General features: G+C 39.5%; 1 protein-coding gene across 1 annotated transcript; it reads right to left on the bottom strand.

Annotated features, from left to right (window-relative positions):
* Positions 1–5,177: 5,177 nt before the first annotated feature.
* trim45 (tripartite motif containing 45) lies at positions 5,178–20,463 on the bottom strand. The gene is made up of 9 exons (XM_088083569.1): positions 20,341–20,463; positions 19,665–20,236; positions 18,802–19,090; positions 18,550–18,695; positions 18,005–18,321; positions 12,171–12,300; positions 9,452–9,566; positions 8,918–9,044; positions 5,178–7,830 (listed from the first exon to the last, which is right to left on the bottom strand). The coding sequence occupies exons 2-9, from the start codon at positions 20,126–20,128 to the stop codon at positions 7,676–7,678; spliced, it is 1,743 nt and encodes a 580-aa protein (XP_087939695.1). The 5' UTR covers positions 20,129–20,236; positions 20,341–20,463; the 3' UTR covers positions 5,178–7,675.
* Positions 20,464–20,532: the final 69 nt, after the last annotated feature.

Here is a 20,532-nt window from a genome sequence, read left to right as displayed (position 1 = left end):
CTACACTATTTAATTCAGTGGCTTTATGCAGTAATGTATTTTTTAAAGTAAATTCAAACCGTCCTGCTGTCATTCTTGAGCCTCTTGTGACCCATCCTTCAGAAAGTGTCCTTGCTGATTTCATGTAGCTGTAATCTTTTTAAAATGGAGGATGTCCAATTTAAAAAGCCAAGGTCTTTGTCCTTCTCTATCGGCAGCGTGTCCGTGAACTGAAGACAGCAGAAGCTCCAAACACACACGGTACATGGTCTCTTACAGACTCTGCTGCTTTCCTGTGGGAGCTGGTTAGGCTCCATTTAGAGCTCAGTAAGTATATTACTGCCATGACTGTGGCCTAACCTCTTTGTCTATAATCAGGTTACACAGTGTTCAACCTGAATGACCTGCAGTCTCTCAGCCTCCGCTGATCACACAGCCACACAACATGCAAGCTTATTCTTTAGACACAAACGCTGGCTTTCTGGGGTTTTTTTTAGCATTTCTGTGTCAGCAGCAGATCATTCGGATAATTTACGTGAGTAATGCCACACTGTGAAAATAGCCAGAAAAAATGTTGGCAAAGCACAGATACAATACATTTGCACGTTATAATGTGGGGAATGTGTTGAAACATTATGTTTTAACAATGCTGTGGTTAAAGTGTGGTTAGGTTTAGGCACAGAACTACTTGGTTACGATTATTTAGCTCAAACAACCCACTTTTTGGAGCACAATGCAAGCAGTAAAAACAGCGATGTCTCTGTAAAAACAACCGTTTTTTGTGGCTCTATCCCTGCTGGAAAAATGACTTTTGACTTTTTTGTTTTTTTAGTAATCTGGATTTTAGGCTGTTTCCAGTTGCATACAATAAACTAAAACCAAAAACTAAAAACTACAAGGAAATACTCAAAGTAACTGAAGTCAGAACTCTGTACTCTGTTATACTCTCCCACTGCTTAACAGTAATAGATTAATAATAGAATGTATCTTAAGTCTTAAGTGCTGGTGGGTTTTGCTTCATTTGTTACATAACTCGCTCTGGAAACTGGATTCTGTGACGCCCATGAATTATTGACACCACACTAATTTTAACAAATCAAGATGAATTATTCACAACTCAACTCACACGGATTCTCCAACAGGGAATTCTGTAACAGTGCGTTCGTTTTCTCAGAGCCTCCTTTCCCAGAGTGCATTTCAGGTGACCTTTGATGAACAGTTTGTGTGTGTGTGTGTGTGTGTGTGTGTGTGTGTGTGTGTGTGTGTGTGTGTGTGTGTGTGTGTGTGTGTGTGTGTGTGTGTGTGTGTGTGTTGACAATGATGGAAGCCAGTGCTGCTCTCTTGCAGCATGGAGATAAAGTATCTCTCAGAAAAGGATGTCGGGTGCTGTCACAACACTGGACTTGAGGTGACATGTTGCCGTTACCTGCATCTGCGTCATCAACAGAGTTTATTTCTCTTTCTATTCTTCTCTTGTATGTGTCATGTCTTTGTACCAGTTTGAAAGTGAAGCCTTTGTTGTTGTTTTTTTCTACAAAAAAAAAATTCAAAATGGAAAGATAAATGCACGCCTACAAACCCAATTCCCCAAAAGTTGGGACGCTGTATATGATGCAAATAAAAACAGAATAGACTGATTGACAAATCTGTTTTGACTAATATTTAATTGAATGTAACTCAAAGACAAGATATTTAATGGTCACATGTTAATCTTTGTTGTAAATACTCATCCATTCTGAATTTGATGCCTGCAATGTGTTTTAAAAGAAGTGGGACGGAGCCACAAAAGACTGGGGAAGTTGTGAAATACTCCAAAAACATCTGTTTGAAACATTTCACAAGTAAACAGTGTGATTGGTAACAGGTGACAGTATCATTATTGTTGGATTAAAGGGACATCTTCAAAAGGCTTAGTCATTCACAAGCCAGGAAAGTGAATGGGTAAATAGTCCAACAGTTAACTGCAAAGTTTTTAAGATTGTCATCATCTTCAATCCATAATGTCATCAAAGGATTCAGAAAATTCAGAGAAAACTCTACATGTGAGGCGCTAAGCTGGAAACCAACATCAAATGGCCGTGACCTTCAACCCTCCTCCAGCCTTCAAAGGACATTAAACACTGTCAGTAAACACAGTTCATCACCACATCTACAAATCCAAGTTAAGACTCTACCATGCAAAGCAAAAGCCAAATATCAACAACATCCAGAAACACTGTTGACTTTCTGGGGATGAACTGACGCAACGTGGAAAAGTGTGCTGTGGTCTGACTAGATCATATTTAAATTGTTGTTGGAAATCATTGTCTTTTCCTCCGAGCTAAAGAGGAAAAGGACCATCCAGATTGTTTCCAGCTCAAAGTTAAAAGCATCTGTGATGATATGGAGGTTTGTTAGTGCCCATGGCATCATGGGTAACTTAACACGTGAAGGCACCATGTGAACATTTTTAGATTATTGTTATTGTTGTCATAATTATATATTCTGTTATGAGTTTGAGTAAAGTTGTTTGTGTAATTTTAACCTTGTTTTTGGGTGGAGGCTCAAAATGAGTATTTGTTTTTCTGCTTCTCCCTGCACTGCATGTTATTTTTGTCATGTTTCATTTTGTTTTGTGTTATTTTAAAATGTCAAATAAAATAAAATGAAATAAAACATTATGTCGAAAGGTGCATACGGGTTTTGGAGCAACATTTGCTGCCATCCAGATAACGTCTTTTTCTGGGACGTCCCTGATTCCAACAACACAATGACAAAAATTCTCCTCATGTCACAACAGTGCGGTAATTTAGTAAAAGAGTGCTGGTACCAGACTGGCCTGCCTGCAGTCCAGACCTGACCGCCCCCAAAAAAAGCAGGGCATGTTATGAAGCGCAAAATACAGAAAAATACAGAAAAATGCAGCAAAATATGACCCTTACCCTAAAACTAACCCATTCTTTAAGCAAAAATAGGAAACAATTTAACTTTCAATACTCTGAAAAGGTGATTTAACACAGTTGTAAACGTGTTGAAAGCATCAAATTCTCAATGGGTGCATATTTACAAAAATACAATAAAGTTTATCAGGTTGAACAATAAATATGTCGATTTTGTACGGTATTCAATTAAATATAGGTCGAAAAAGATTATTGCAGATTATTGCATGCTGTTGTTATTTACATACAAGACAGAGTCCCAACGTTTTTTGGAATCTGGGTTACATTAGATGTTGTCGGATGGTTTGTATCCCTGCTGTCCTTCCTTTGTCTGCCTGTTAGGAGGATGAAAGACACATTTAGGTCTCCTCTGCAGTTGAACTTTCTGTAACTCTCTCTGGATAAACGTAACAGGCAAAGCATGAAAACATAAAAAGCACCAAATGAAAAAGATTAAACAAAAGAAAAGACGTCTGTGAGACAATATTGTATCATGATCGTTGGTTCTCTCGATTACAAGGTACATTAGTCCGGAGCTCAATGGCGGGTGAAGGAGGTTTATGAGGTCTGGCATAAAAGTCCTTCTCTCTGGGGTTCACAGCCGCAAGCCGTGAGCAACGCTGCCATTTGCAGTGAAGTGTCAGTATGGTGTGTGTGTGTGTGTGTGTGTGTGTGTGTGTGTGTGTGTGTGTGTGTGTGTGTGTGTGTGTGTGTGTGTGTGTGTGTGTGTGTGTGTGAGTAAGTTTAGTTCCTACTGGATTGACTTCATTGAAAGAACAGGGAGAGTGATGGGTGTGAAATCAATAATAAAGGCAGGTTTTGAGCCACTCAATCATCTTTAACCCACAGCTGCCCTCACGTAATCTAAGTGTGTGCGAGTGTGTGTGTGTGTGTGTGTGTGTGTGTGCCCGCAGTGACCTCTAAACTGAACAACCACTGTGTTTAATTAAGCAATGTGGTGTGTCACCGCTGCTGCTGTTACTACCTCTGTGATGGGTTTTAGTGGAACACGTCTCCGTTCATCAAACATTCATAAAAAGAGTCAATCTTGAGCCGCTTAAGACATTTTTCACGATGATGCAGAATTCATCAGGAGCCTCTTAGCTGCGAACGGCTCCAGTAAGGACCGACTTTTTGAGAACGCTGATTATGAATGATTTGTAGGAACAAGCACGGAGAAGTTAACTGTCACAGGCAGAGGGACCATGAATAACAACAGTGGCTCTCTCCTGCCACCTGGTGGTTTGCAGAGGGATCATCAAGGTCACTGAATTGTGAAAAGCAATTAGCTTGATTTATTTCAAAATCATGACCAACTGAAGAAGAAATGACCCAAAGATTTGCAAGAAAATATGTTTTGAAAAGCAGAGGAAAATGACCCTAAAAGCACAAAAAAGGAAGTCAAAGACAAATAAATAAACCGAAAAAGTGCATAAAATAATTACATATGTGTAACATGTTTTCTAAAGATATCGAACCAATTGCTTCATTTGTCCAAAAGTTAAATACATGTGAAAGGCATCTCAGTTCAGCACTGTAACACTATCAACAAAGTTCTCAGTCTTTTTTTTTTTTGCAAATCCATGAAAACAATTTCAATTCAAGGCTACTTTATTTGCCCCTGGGGAAATTAGTCGAGGACATAAAAGGCTGACACTCAAAGTTACAAATTTGGAGTAAATGGTGCATTTTTGTCATCAAGTCCATGGCTAATCTTTACTGGGGGAAATTTGTTCTCCTCACTTCTAAAAATCCTGTTTTTGGGTGTCCCTCTCTTAAAGTTTCGGTTTGTCCCTAGAAGGGAGTGGCTGGAGCATAATTACTTGCATGTTGGCCTTTGGTTAAAAAAAAATAATATAAAAAAGTTACAAAACAATCACTTTATCATTATTTTACCAGGAAACGATTTCAGCATAAAAAGATAACTTCATATTTGAGTATTGTTTTACTAAAATAATGACATTTAATTTAAATTCCATATAAATTTAAGCTCTTTTGGGAAGAAAAGAATTATTTACCAAGTTACTGAGACATCGCTGCGTTTCCGGTGGCTTTTTAGCCACCATATGTAGGAGATTTTTAGCAAGTCATTCATGCGTTGTGTGCTAGGATAGTGCCACGAAAAAGCAGTTGTTTTAACTGAGACATCGCTGTGTTTCCAGTGGGTACTGTGCACCCAAAAGTAGGTATTTTGAGCTAAAACCTGTATTTTTTTACACAAATGTTTCCAACATGGATCATGCGGCAAAGTTCCATCAGAAAACGAAGTAGATCATGAAATCTGAGAAATGTGTGTTTATTTGATTGTACAGGCTGAAATGTTTGTGTAAAAAGTTGCGTATCAGAATAAAGCACTATTAGGATGAGTGTACAGTCAGTGTGACAGCAGCAACATGTCGATTCCTGGATCTTAGACCGCAAATCAAAAAGACTAGTCCTCAAGTCTCCTCAAGTATTTGCATATTTGTCCGTTTAAGTATTCATCTTTACAGTCAGTAGTAAAAAAACACACACATATTAGCACTCACACTCAGGAAAAGTCACATTCAGAATAGAGAAAATACACAAAGGCATTAAGTGTTTCATTATGAGTCTCACGTTTAAGTCAGTGCTGCGACACAGCCTCTGGAGAGGAGCGACTTTGTATTCAAAGAGGAGGCCGACTGCACCTTCTAGGTCACAGTGTTTCCCAGATAAAACCCTCTTCACCAGGAGGCACGCTGGAGTCGGAGTGCTAATGAGACTGATGGAAAAAACGCGATTCTGTGCACATTTGATGGACTTTTTCCTCATTAAAAATATTGATAAGGAGGCAACTGGTATGCATGCATGGAGCAAGACAAACAAGAGCATGTTTCACATAATAAACAGAAAAATGAGCATTTTGAGTTTACAGATGCTGTATTCCAGCTCAGTGCTTATTTCAGGTCATATTCAGGATGAGTGATTCTATGCTCCTTTCTGTCATGAATGTACGATAACAGAAACACAAGTATCCATAAACACAGAGATCAGGGGAGTTAATTGGCCCTGGAGTTTGGAAGAACTGTGTGGCACCACGACATACGCATCAACTCCTCAATGAAGTAAAATCGTTGTGTAATATTTACTTAGTATTAATTGTTATCCATTTTAACCAAATGTTCCCTATGTGTAGTTAGTACCATGGAATAATTTTACAGAGGTGTAAGAATAAAGAAAGACTTTGAAGACAGTCAGTCTATGACACAGTATGACTTAGGTGTTGTTGGTGTTGTACATACAACTTGAATTACTGTTTATAAACTGTTTATCGTGTGTTTGTGTGCAGGCGCATACATTCGTGTGTATATATATTATGCTTAATATTTATGAATGTGTGTATGTGTATATGTGTGAATTCAGTGGGACATATATATGTGCATGTATGTATAAATGCATGTTTATCTTTGTATGTATGTGAGTCTGAGAGATTAAGTTCACAAATTAAGTAACTGATCAGCTGAGAAGGGGCAGGAAATAATTTTATACTTGCTCCTACTCCTTTTTGAACATGTAAGATGCAATTTCTTGTTACTTATTTAAAGCTGTTCATTAAGTCTTTTGTAAAGGTTATCATCCTTGTCTTTGTTATTTTGTTGAATTTTTATCTTTTTCTGTTTGTTTGCTTTACATGTTCAAAATACCTACCTACCTAATAAAATCATAAAAGGTGGGGTAAATATTTAGCTTTTATTTATTGATAAATGGCCCTGTTATGTGGGTCGCTACTTATTATTTGGTAAATATTACTTACAAATAAAAAAGTAAGTACATGTTGTTAGTTCTTTCACTGAAAGGCGAAGTCCCTCCACTTCTGGTGTCCCCTATTCAACCTTATTTTAGGAAAAACTATGTACAAGGTTTATCAATTCAAGACAATTTTTTAAAGTCAAGAAAGTCCGAGTTTGTTGTAGGTTTGTCCCAGTAATATTTAGTTTATCACCCACGCCAGCGAGCTCGATAAGAAGCTATGTTCCATTCACAAGTGCTACGCTGGTGCGTTTTATGAGCTTTTCTTCTTTGTTTTTCGATAATTTTGTCTGTGTTTAAGCATATGGCATACACTTTGATAAAATAGAGAATAGATAGAACTTTTAACGGTCCAGGCTGGCTTTAATCTTGGATTTTTCACTGTGCTTATTGATGATTCTTCATATTTTTCAGGATCACAGTTGTTTTTGAGGCACCGTATTTCAGGAGATATTTTCTTGACAGAAGTGTATAAAAAATATGAAACTATTCAAGTTCACCTGTGAGGTGATTCTCTGCATTTCTATTTAAATGAGTTTTACCATTTAGATATCAAACACTGAATTCAGGAAAATCGGCAGCAGCTTCAAGGTTAAAAAAGTACAATCTGTTTTTATTATTAGCCGGGGGAAGAAAAGTCTTCTTTAAGGTTCCCATCAGTGGGACTTTAACACATTTGATTGAGGCTGCTGTGATTTCTGCATTTCATCCTCTGTCTTGTCACAGATCAGAAGAGCTTAGAAACAAAAGGCACTTTACAACAGATTCGGATTCGTAGCTTTGGTGTTTGTCTCTAGTGGTGAGCCGGCTACTCTGCGTCTGGCGGAGATGATCGCTCTCCAGACACAGCGACTTTGAAGTCCTGCCTCCGTCGCTGTGTCTTCGGAGTTTCACTTTTTCTGACCTTTTTTAAGATTTACACCAAAAAGCTCACCTCCCAGCTGCTCTAACCTTCTGGTTGCCGCCATCCGTTATTAACTTGCATCACGTGGACAGGTCTCGTCACCTCAGAGCTCCACGGTCCGCAGGTGGCCGCGCGGGGAAACTGCCGCCAACACGCTCTGTGGCAAACACTCTGACTGCTCCACCGTGCTGCCGCAACAGGACCAGTGGGGCTTCCCAGGATGTCCTTTATGACCGTGACCGCAACCTTTAAATCCTCCTGCAGTCAGACAGACAGGGAGGAGGACGGACATGAGATGAAGGCCAACTTTGAGGTTTGTGAGTCCTAAGCTTTTATTGTTTAAATAAGAGCTGTTTTATATCAGTGTCTTCTATATGTAGCTGTGGAGGAATGCAACTAAGTATATGCATAAGTACACACTATGTACAGTTTTGAAATACCTGTACTTTACTTGAGTATATCCATTTTACTCCACCAGATCAATCTTGATTGTTTCGGTGTGAGTTTCTGAGTGTTGGAGATCTTGGCCGTAGAAATGTCTGCTTTCTCTCCAGTATTATAGAACTAAATGGCACTCGGCTTGCAGTGCTAAAAGTGCCAAAAAAAACATTTAAAAAACTCGACATAAATGTCTCTTTCAAGAAATAAAGACCCCGTTACTCAAGATAATCCACAGATTTTTTTTTTGAGCAGTTGCATGTAGAAACAATTTTCTTTCAAACTACACTGGGATTTCTACAGCTTAAGGCATGTGGGGTTTAAGTTTTTTTTTAAAGATTTTGGATGCCTCTTGGAATTAAACTTGAGACTAATAATAAAAACATGCATCAACATCAATGACATAAGGTTGGGAGGAAATATATTTTACTTTTTAAATATTTATTGTAACATAAAACATGAATCTTTGATGATGTTAATGCAAGAGGCTTTTTGTAAGTTATTATTATTTTTTTTAGCTTTTTATAGGCAATGTCAGAAAACAAAATTCATAAAAATCTCATTTCAGGTGTCTCAGCATTTTTAAGACTTTTGAAAGACAGACAAAATACATTTTAATGCCAGTTAAGGCCTAATTTTTAGATGAATGGATTTGTTGCCTTTTAAGACTTTTAATGGATCTGTGGGAATCCGCTGGTAGATGACCTATCACCAAACCAATGAGGACATCAATAATATTTACAACTCATGCTGTCACAAGAACGAGCCTCTATTCATAAGTGGATGCACACAGTGATACATCCTTTAAAAATGTCTGGAGGGAGACTTTAAGAACAATTTTGTGTGCAATTTTTGTTGTGTTTGTTTCCCTTTCTATGGGAATATTTTAAAAATTTATTTTTTGTACCTGGCATGGTTCCTGCGCAGCCACAGCGAGCCTCTTTGGCACCTCCGCTGGAGCAGAAAGAGCAGCAGTGAAACGTCCCGCTGTGACGCCTGAACTTCCTTTTCACATTCAGAAGAAACGGAGAACCCTGCAGGACGAGACGGGAAAGAGTCAGTGAGCCGGTGAGTCGAAACAAAAACTGAAAAATGACTGAATTCTGATGAGTCAAACAAGCATCCAATTAGGTAAATTTAACACCAGAGCTCTCGAACACAGCATGTTTAATTTTTTCTTTGGTCTAAAGAGAATTTTGTCCATGCTGATTTAATGTGTCAGGATGATGTTAACAGCCCTGAGGAGGCAACCTGTGAGCGGCGGGCAAAACCGTGTTTCTGTCAAACCTAATTTTAAGATGTCGTCCTCTCAGCTGCAAAACATCATTAATAACCGTTTATCTTACTATAAATAATCGTTAGAATAAAATGTGCTTCAAATAAACTGATTCCCTGGATTCTCATATTTTGCAGTGACAAACTCCATGAGTCGGTTTTGTACCTTGACGTGTTGAGCTTTGACACAAACCCACACTGAGTAGGTTCCTGGCTCTTCAGGTGTGTATGAAACTCGGTAAGAACCATCGTTGTTGTCAACCACCGTCGTCTCCACTGTGCTGAAGGAAAGAAACAAAGCATCTTGTTAACAGTGAATATTACTGAGAAAATGAAGCTGATGAAGCTAGAAATATATCTTAAAGCTTGTTGTCATTGGACTAAAAAATCCCACTATAAACTTTGAGCATACTGCAATTAAAGTGGACAGAGAGAAAACTAGACTTCTGTTCCTCCTGTTCAGGTTCAAATTTATGCTCAAACACTTGGCAAAGCACATAACAAATGAACAACCATTTCTTGTTTGTATTATCACCAATCTCTGTTTCACAATCAGCTGATTCTTAATTTAAGGTTATCTGTTTGACAAGCTTAGTCAAATTCTTCTCTGACAAACAACCAGAGATCATAACTCATCCATACATGTGTTTTATAGACATGTATTTTGATTTCTGCTTGGAAAACAAAGCCCTCACAAGGTGCTGGCTACTTCCTGAACCCCTGACAATACAGGGGTGGATAGATATAGTAAATGATATTTATGTTATGGAAAAGATGACTTTCTCTTCTTTGCCATCAGAAGTGTGTTCATTGGGCTCTGTACCAAATATGTAAGACCTTTACAGCCAGATTTTGTAGAGGTATTGGATAAATGACCGTATTATGTTATTCTATTCTGACTGCTATTCTTTTACATGCACACTTTGTCTCTAATAAATTGAAAAAAAAAAAAAAAAAACATTTTTGGAAAATCTGAACAGTAGGGGGAATTTAACTGTCTGTCTTGATTTATGTTCTGTACTACAAAACAAACAAACATACACACCGATAACCTCTCTTAACTCCCTGAGTTAAGTTTAAAAAAAACAACAACAAAAACATTACCTTCAAGAAGTGCTAAAAAAATATGAGAATTTTGAAACATAATTTTAAGTATTTAACTATAATTATAAGTCATAATTTTCCCCTCAGGCATTTTTCCTTAGCTTTTATGAAATTTTTATTTATTTATTTATTTATTTTTTACACTACTTATTTCTGCAAGTTGTGTAACATTTCTTACCAAGTTGCTCATTGCCTTTTTACTGCATATCTTGAATAAATCACAACAATGTGTCCAGAGCTCAAAGGTTTAAAACCTGTGAAAAGCATCTGAAAGCAGCACAAGAAAAGTGATGTCGCTCTAAGTTTCAAAGGGTTAACCTCTGCACAACAACTGAAGTAAATCATGGTGTTAATATGCCACAGGTTAACCTATTTTATGCATCAACATGTCACCACCTCCGACACTACTGATCATTTTTACTGCATAAACTAGGAGGTTGTGATGATAACTGAAATGTAACAGGTTTGGTGCACTCGAGGAAGTGGTTTGTGTGGTTGTTTACTAAGAAATGGTGCTGGTCACACTAGAGTTTATCAAGGTAACCACATCAGATCTGGTGCAAGTGACTGCGGTTTGATGATGCAGGTCACTCAGATTACACGCTGTAGATGAAGCACACATGCCGCCCTCACTTGGCTGCAAGAGTTAATAAACTAAAAAGGGCAGGCACTCATGCATGCGGGCTGCTGTGGATAACTGATGATGGTGAGAATCAGATATTAATCAGACATGAGTCCTTTTGACGTTGCCATTAATGGAGGAAAAAAAACAACCTTTTATGGTTGAAGAATATTTAATTAAAGTGAAACATGATTAAAAGTTGTTTGTGTGCTTTCGGAGAGGTCTATTAAGGGTGTCGCTCCTCAAAGCAAAGTAGCAAAAACAGCTCAGCACACAGGTGCAGCGTGCTCTGCTGACCTGCTCGCAGCAGCTGGGTGGGAGACGGTGAAAAACTTGAGATCTCGACACTAAAACTGCTGCATGTGGCTGTATTGAAAATGACACTCGCATTACTGTGAGAGTAAAACCTCATGGTGCCCCCATGAAAATGCACTTCCCCAGCACAAATATAGAGCCATCAATACCTCGCTCCAGGAAACTGGAGCCGGGCTGGATGACATGGCCTATGAATAATATTTATATAAAAGCAGTACTTTTTGGCTATATCATGATGCATGATACATATATAGGTATTTTGAAATCCCTGATAAACTTCTGTAGATTACTAAAATACTAAACTACCGATATAATTAAGTTATATAAAGTACTGTTTCGATAAAGCTAAATGAAGCACTGTTGTAATCAAGTTATATAAAGCACTTTTTAACATAAAACTGTATTGAAGTGCTGTTACAATAAAGATAAATAAAGTACTGTTACAACAAAATTAAATAAAGTATTTTTGCAATAAAGTTAAATAAAGTACTGTCAACATAAAGCTAAATAAAGTACTGTCATAAGAAAGTTAAATTAAGTACTGTTATAGTAAAGTTAAATAAATTACTGTTACAATAAAGTAAAAAAAAATACTATAAAAGTATTGGTACAATAAGTAAGCAATATCACACAAGAGGGAGTGCTGTTATCCTGAAAATCATCACTGCTGTGATTCCGTTATTTATAGTAATGCAATCCATTGAATATTATGAATATATCACCCACCTCTAGGTTAAAGGTAAGTTTTATCATCGACCCGGCCTGTTCCCTCTTATTCTGTGAATCAGAGAGCTTCCTGAAAACTAAACAGTCGACACAGCAGGTCAGACTCTCCGACACTCACCACTTTTTCTTCTCCTTGTGAACGATGCTGACCAGGACGTGCTCTCCACCTCGCGCCACCTGCTCCCCGGCTGCGTCTCGGCACAGCAGCGTGAAGTGGCCCTGCTGACCCTCCCTGCCCGTCTGCAGACCTGTGACCGGAGGGTTAGAGGTCAGAGGTTAGAGGTTAGAGGTCATGATAATGCACTGTCAAACACACACAGATAATGTACATCTATTAATGTGACGCAGAAAGGTTTTATATAAGCGCACAAATAAAGGACACATCAAAAAAGCCGGAAAAAACTCTCGGACAATCTTGACTCAAGTATACACGCACACACTCTGCAAACAAACAAGAGGCAGAAAAAACACAGATATTATGCCGACCTCAAACCAAATGACTTTTCAAGCATTTTTTCAGACAAATTTCCGTTGTAGTATCACTACTTTTACCTCACTAAAGTTGTCATAACACGCAGTCCTTTTCTTGTCTTGACATTCTGACAAAACCAAACATGTTTAATACGTTATAAATTTTTAGTTTCGGCTCCAGCAATAGCTGCACTTTCTCCAGCACCAAACAGGAATCAGCAGATCAGCTGACATCAGCTAACCGTCAGAGGCTGGTTGCAAGTTGAGGCAACAAAATACAAAATACTATAAGTATGTAGTATACACAAATACCATTTCTTTATGGATTATATTGATGCCGAACTTACAAGATTACTGTCTACAAATGACACCTTTTACCTTGTGTTTCTGGAGTTATGTATTTTTGTGAACAAAACAGAATTGTTAAATCTCATATTTCTTAAAGGGAGTTTGGCATATTCAACATCAGGAGCAAGGATGGAAAAAAGTTTCTAAAGCAATACAGTTTTAGTCTTGAAAATTGTGACCTTGCAAGATACCCAGCATTTGCAAAAGTTTTATAGTGGATGACTAAAAACTCACATTTTTCTTTAGATGTGAGAGGGTGTCAAATTTAAGTCTTTTTTTAAAATAAACTAGGCATTAGAAGGAGAGAAAGACTTGTCTCTCTGAGTTAAACATTAGATCACAGATGCTCGTCACACTGAAAGCGGCACTTCATCATTCAGACACACCGCAACACCAGGACAGACATTTGCCCCTGAAGACTCTGAACACACAGACACACACACCATCTCACCCTCAAAACAGCCCCCGACTGACTGCTTACATAAGCCCATCTCCCCCTCAGCATATGGCGGCTGCAGTCAGTGTGAGTGTGACTCCAGGCACAAATGGGCTTCAGTGCTGCTGACCCAACATTTCCAAAAGCCTCACATCATTATTTCGTGTTTCATTAAGTTATTCTGGGGAACACAACTGCTGGAGATATTCATCAGCTATTGTGGCGTCGCTGTCACGTTAAAGCCAACATCGTTTGTGTTGATATCAGTGATTTATGTTGCTTTGCATTTTGTGTCAGACTCTATTAGCTGCTCGGTAACTAATGATCCGGCTCTGTGTTCATCCATCTGTTGTTATTCAGCGTTTTCCTGTAGCTGCTGGGGCATCTGTTTGGATGCTGTTGCAGTTGCTCCTGTTGATAATAAAACTATTTCTGCTAATCCTGATCATCCCTAAAGGTTTGATAACTGCAGACAAAGAAAATGAAATAACACAAACGCAGCTGAGTCAGTTCAGTATTTCACACAGAATCAGAATCTATTATCATATCATTTATCATTTTGTGCCTTCTCTCTAAATTCTGCCATTTTAGGGGGTCAGTGAACACAGCACAGGCGAAACTTATCATGAGTTTTTCTTTTTTTAATTCTAATTGATTAGTTGATCCAATCAGAGCTGATCAGATCAATGGGTGACAGGAGAAGCAGAGTGCAGAGTTAAGTTTCACTTTCACTGCACCTTGTGTTCTGCTGCTCCATCTGTGACAACAGTACGCTCCGCTGTGCAATGAATAACTGCACAGTATATATTTTTCATTCTCATTAAAAATGTTTTAATTATGACAGCTCACAACAAATAATATAATTTTTTTCAATTTTACTCAAATTATTCAGAGAATCATCTAAAGAGCAACTCAGTTTTATGGGTCCATGCTCCACCTCTCTTTGAGGCTCCCTTTGCCTGAAAAACACTAAAAACCCCTGGGCTAAATAATCAATCAAAAATATATTAAAATAATATATATAAAATAAATAAAATAAAATAAAATAAATAGGATAATCACAAGTTTAAGCTCTAGCTATAAAATCAAATATCTAAAGGTTATTAATATTATACATCAATATTTTAGCAGTAAACCAATTTGCTTCTTAACACAGAATTTTTTTTTATCTTTCATTATATACACCCATATAGGTGATTTTAATTACTTGGGCTGATCAAAGCTCTCACTCGGGCTGTGTGTGCGTGTGTGTGTTTGTGTATACAGGGTGTGTTTGATTGACATTTCTCACACTCTCCTGTTAGCTTAGGATTGGGCACTTTACACTTTAATCATTTTAATTGGTACATGGAGTCAGCTCATATCTTTTCTTTGTAGCTGCAACCAGGTAACAGAAGACACTGTGTATGTGTGTGTGTGCGTGTGTGCGTGTGTGCGTGTGTGTGTGTGTGTGGTGAGACTGTTACAATTTATATATTAGGAGGATCTGTCATCCACATTCTTGCTATTTTTACTCAAACACAGGATTGAGTGCAGTAATTACTACCACTACCATCCCTAAAACCTGCTACTACAACAATTACCATCATCTGGACCAGTAGTCTATTACTTCTATCACTGCTGCAACTAACGACTGTGAACGATCTGTGAATTAGTGTGTGTGTGCTCGCTAAGCCGAGCACCCAGCAGCTGTCCCTGTTAAAGACGCAGCTGTTCTGGCCCATATTTCACCTGTGCTGCGGTCCAAATCCGCCACTTCAGACCTTCTTATCACGCAGAGAGAGCGGATTACTGCCAGTAAGCCTGTGTGATTTCTGCTTTCTAATAGTCAACACCGAAATCTTGCCTTTATCGCCCCCCTTTAAATGAAAGAGTGGCTGATGAACGTTAACTCGGGAGGGACAAACAACCTAAAGTGGGTTTAGCTGATGCTGTGATACTATGGATTTATACAGCTCAATCCCACATACAAAAAAAGAGTAAATACAAAAAGGAAGTGTGGATGAATGGAAAGTTTACCGCCTGTGGCCTCAAACAAAACAAAATGCACACAAGCGCCCACACAAATGTTTGACACAAAGCACACACCGACCTCTTGGCAAACACTACAACAAAACACTAATGCACCTCAGTAGTATTGAAGTCTTTGTTTGTTGAGGTTTTCCATTTCCCACACTGGTAAACACGACTTTAAGCCTTTCTTTGAGTCAAACTGCTACAAATCTCTGCTGGCTGAGGGACAACATTTCCATGTGCTCTAAAGAGTAATGTCTTCGGGGCTACAGCTTTCAGTATCAGTTTATCTGTAAATTAAATTATTTATTTATTCAATAATCAAGACATTATTCAGTCTATGAAAGGTCAGAAAAGAGTAAAAAAGTCCACCACAGTTTCCTACAGCTCAAGTTTACGTCTTCAAATTGCCTTTTTTGAGCAACCAAAAGTCCAAACCTTAAAAATATTAAAAATGTTGCAAAACACTTGGGAAGCTGAAGCTGGAAGCAGCAAAAATAATTAATGCATCATCGACACTGCTGTTTGCAACAGCCCAGACAGGTAAGGTGAATTTTTATTTTTTTGCGGGCAGTTTTGGCCAAAACCTGTTTGTAAACCTTGGCCAGTATTTGAAATAAATAAATGAAATCTCTCAGCTCACTAACTTAAAGTTAAGTTAAGTAAAGTAGAGTTAAGTAGAGTGCGTATGAGTCTGTGTGGGAACCTACATGCTACTGACCTCGCGGCCATACGGAAACTATGAATTGGCCCTTACTGTGTAAGTCCTCTTATATTATTCTTTATGTGTGTGTAAATTAACCCTTTGAAATCTAAGCAAATTAGCTTTTTTTTAAAGAAATATGGGAGGAGGGTAATGAGCAAGTTAATAAGAAATGGTCCAAAAATTTGCAAGAAACTATTAGAAAGTTATATGAAAAAACAAAGCAAAAAGAAAAGTAAAAATTAAAAAAAAAAAAAAAAAAATCTAATTTTCTCAGCTTTCAGAGGCTTAAATGTGTGTGAAAGGCATCTGAACATAACACAATAAAACTGATGTCAAAAGGTTCCAAAGGGTTAACAAACATTATGCTCAAGCTAGTCATGTTGCCCACCAAGGGTGTGTGTGAGTGTGAGTGATGTTATGTGTGTGTTTCTTACATTATGAAAGCCTGGAGGTTGAACTACTTGTGTTCAAACTTTAAAATCAGTCATTCCTGCCACTCGAAAATGTCCTGCAGCTACTTGCATTATCACTATTGTTTGTGTGTGTGTGTGTGTGTGTGTGTGTGTGTAAACATCCCCTCAGCTCTCCTGCACTGAGTCACCTCAACATTCCTTCAGTCTCGCAGGAATTCTTTGAGCACCCAGGAAGGCAACAATAACAGTCATTACGTGCTCCAGGAGTCTGACCTCCCCCACATCCTTATCCAATCCGCTCCACCCAGCCTCCTGTAACTACTCCCGCAGGGTGAACTCCTCAGATAGTTTTCATTCCTACCAGGCTGAGTAGCACTTTAGAAAATAAATATCTAACACAGTAGGTGCTCTGGATAATAAATGCATCCACAGCTTTTCAAACAAAAGACAGACTTAGGACAGCTCAGACTCCTGATTTTTTCTGATATCTGATCTTATCTGATATGCAATGGTGTAATCACCTGAGGGGTCGTTTGTGTAAGGCCAGCGTTAAGATAAACTACAGTTGTTGTGTTAATTAAAAAAAATAAATAAATAAAATAAAATAAAATAAAATATATATATATATATATATATATATATATATATATATATATATATATATATTTCAATGCTATCAATGCACAAATACGTCGCCAACATGCGAACAAGCATATGACATCATCTAGCAACTTTTTTTGAATTATGGAGCTAGAACTGGCTTTCATGTTAAAAGAGTTGGCAACACTAGGCAGGTTTCCATTAACCCTAAAATTGCACAAATTGAAATTACTACTATGACATATGGCCAATGAAAACACATCAACTTTGTGTTGGCATTTCAGGCGATTCCAAAAAGCCATATTTCGCAAAACTGCAATGGAAACACTTTTTTTGCTTTCATAGGTCACATGATGCCATGGCTACGTGCTTGTCGGTAGGAACTGGCTCCCTCGGGCATGATGCAGCTGTAACTCCTCAAAAGTTGAGCGGCTCATCCGAAAGTTTTAAATTCACAATTCCTCTGTGAAACCGTGAACTATCACCTCTCAGAAATCCATCACACGTTGCCGCTCCCACGTATAAGGGTCTTACCTTTCCATTATCGCTCGCATAACACGCCTATGTCACGTTCGAATGGAAATACTAACGGCTAATGCGGTGGCTGCAATAGAAATAAAGGGCAAAGCTTTACACCACAGAGCAGTAACAGACGTTTTAGTTGCATTAACACACTGTGGGATTTGATATTTTCATGAGCTTCATTGACAATGACAAAAATATGAAACCACAACCTTTTCTTTTAAAAGGAAGAAAATTGAAAAGTTAAAAAGAGAGAAAAAGGTTACAAAGTCATACGCAAACACCTGATCCCGAAAATACTTAATTTAGCCATTTATTCCAGGATATTAGCCTGGGTATTGACCTAATGAGGATAAAACAGCTCTGTGAGCACTGACTGAAAATTACTGGAATACGTGATATGGATTTTAAGAAAACACTTTTTATCCTAAGTATTTGCCTACCTTCCCCTTCTATGGTGCACTTGCTGAGGTCCACTGTCCTAGAGTTGATCACACCAACCACCGGGTAGCCGTCCACCACCCCTGCTGGTTCCCTGGGCAGGAAGCTGATGCCGCTGCCGTCATCCAGGGCGACGGTTGCCGGGTGGGGGTCGTAGCTGCTCTCCACCAGGCTGGTCAGTCTTCTCAGAGTCACTCCTTTAGCGCTGAGGATCTCTGCGTCTGAGCCGCAGCTCAGCAGTCTCTCCGCAAACTCCACACCGCCGCTGACGTCCAACAGAGCCTGCTGCAACTGCGCCCTCTGCAGGTAGAGCTGGTTCCTGTCCGACAAAGATAGAGTGGACTAGAAGTACCGCCACGTGGTTGTGCGCCTCAACGCAGTCAAGTGGCAATTTGATCTGTGTTATTTATAACTGCACTTATAATGGTATTAACTTTGTTCGTTAATATAGAACAACAAATCAATACAATAAACTGCTTTGAATCACTTTTTCTTTGAAATGTTGTATTTAAAGAAACAACTCTGTGGGAACTGTTTTTTGTCATACCTGCGTTGGACACGGAGCTCCTCCAGGCCGTGCAGCAGAGACAGGCAGTGGGATTCCACAGCGCTGGCGTAAGCTCGAGCAAACGCCCTCACCTCGCTCGCTGTTGCATCTACTCGTGCCTGCAAAGCGTCCTGGGATGCTTCCACCTAAAACAAATAGTTTGTTTTTTAATTAAGATACTTCATCTTTGTGAAAAGTCAAGTCTCTTTTTTAAGCTGTTGCTTTAAATAAACACTGAACTCTGTTTTGCACCTTCTGTAGTGACTCCTTCAGACGGTCCATACGAGGTCGCAGGCGCGCCGAGACCAGCTCCCGGATGCGGTCTCCATGGCGATCAATAACATCATGTGTGGGGCAGCAGCGGTGGTCGCGGTGCAGCGTGGCGGCACACTCCAGGCAGACGGGCAGGTCGCAGGGCTGACAGAAGAGACGAAGCTCTTGGCCGGGATGGAGGGAGCAGAGGACGGGGCGACTCAGACGACCACGAGACTTCAGCTCCTCCAGACACTGAACGGAGTGAGACGCTGTTCGCTTCTGCCGCCTGTAGACAGGAGAGAGAACAGATACAGATAGATACAGATAGATATTTATGTCAGAATAAACCTCTGGTGTAACCTCAGATCTGGTAAAAATACACCTGGAGATCAGACGTTACCTGTGACTGGCTGTGGGAGAAGAGAAAACATCTGAAATCAGGGTTGACAGATTATCGGCCTGGCCGATTATTAGAGCCGATATTTGGCATTTTGTCAATTTTTTGTACCAGCATTTCATTTTAATAATCACCAATAAAATTACTTAATGAAAAAGTGCAAAGAAAGTGTCCGAAAGGGAGGAACTTTTACTTTGTAAAACCTCAGGGACCTATTTTTATGACCTATTTTATTTTTCATTGAAATGTTTACTTCACTTTGTAAAAAAGTTGCTGGGAACTTGCTTTAGGCTATATGATGTTAAAAGCTTCAGTTTTGAAAATTTCAATGAGATATTCTCGCTATTTTTGTAAATAAATAATGGTTTCATCAATCTCATTAACTACTAATAATTAGTACTGAAAAACCAATATTGGTCGACCCCTACAAATAAACTCTATGTATGAACAGAGCAGACTCTACCTGTGCGCCTGGCAGCAGAACTCGCACAGGTTGACGCAGCAAACTTCGCAGCGGCTCTCGGCGCCTCCTTCGCCGCACAGGTCGCACCCCAGCGGGCCGTCCGTCACCAGGGTCTCCAGGAAGACCTCATCCAGCGCCAGGTGGTCTGTGCTCAGCCCTGCCGGTCCAGACGGAGGGATATCCACCTCGGAGTCGCAGTCCGGGCAGAGCACCGTGACAGTGACGGCGGGTCGGTCCTCCTCCGCCGCCTCCCCCCCGCTGCGCGAGGACACCGAGAACGGCTCCAGCTGGCCGATACAGTCCGAGCAGAAGGTGTGCAGGCAGGGGAGGATTTTAGGGTCCCGGTACAAGCGTTTACACACGTTACAAACCGCTCTCGGGTTGACCAAGTCTCCATTTTTTAGTTCATGCTCCGAGTGTAACTTCAGCGGCTCCGTGTTTTGTTTCAGCTCAGACTGGGACATTTCTGTCTGTTTTCGGTGCAACAAACAAACCAGCTAAAACCACCGCGAGACCCACCGAGCTCCACGAACTTCTCAGGACTGAAAGACAACTTCTCTGGAGCTTTCCTTCTGCATGACACACGAAACTAAGCCGTCAGTTTTCTGCACTGTGACAACAAACGCGCTTTAATTTCGCCTCATTGATTAAAATCCTACCGGAAAGTCTCACTGACCGTCGGGAAAAGTTTGCAGCGTTCAGGGGTCCATGCGAGTGTGGGACACATGACACCTGACTCAGTATCAGACCAATAGGAGGCCTCTAACAGACTGTCAGGGGTGGTCCAAAGACTTTCCAGGACTCTTTACTACCAGTCTGAGACTTTGACTGTCCCCATCTACTGGTAGGACAGAACATCATCCATTAG

The sequence above is a fragment of the Plectropomus leopardus genome, chromosome 10, assembly GCF_026936395.1.
Source record: "Plectropomus leopardus strain MGB_pleo_1.0 chromosome 10, ASM2693639v1, whole genome shotgun sequence".
Classification (NCBI taxonomy): Eukaryota; Metazoa; Chordata; class Actinopteri; order Perciformes; family Serranidae; genus Plectropomus; species Plectropomus leopardus.
This window is presented reverse-complemented; position numbering and strand designations above follow the sequence as displayed.

What these genes read in the sequence shown, in the direction of transcription:
- trim45 (XM_088083569.1), bottom strand. Translation starts at nt 20,128, where the DNA reads ATGTCCCAGTCTGAGCTGAAACAAAACACGGAGCCGCTGAAGTTACAC. An exon ending in GTGCACCATAGAAGGGGAAG is followed by an intron (nt 12,301 to 18,004) that starts GTAGGCAAATAC and finishes CTCCGGTCACAG; the next exon opens with GTCTGCAGACGGGCAGGGAG. An exon ending in CACAAGGAGAAGAAAAAGTG is followed by an intron (nt 9,567 to 12,170) that starts GTGAGTGTCGGA and finishes TCTTTCCTTCAG; the next exon opens with CACAGTGGAGACGACGGTGG.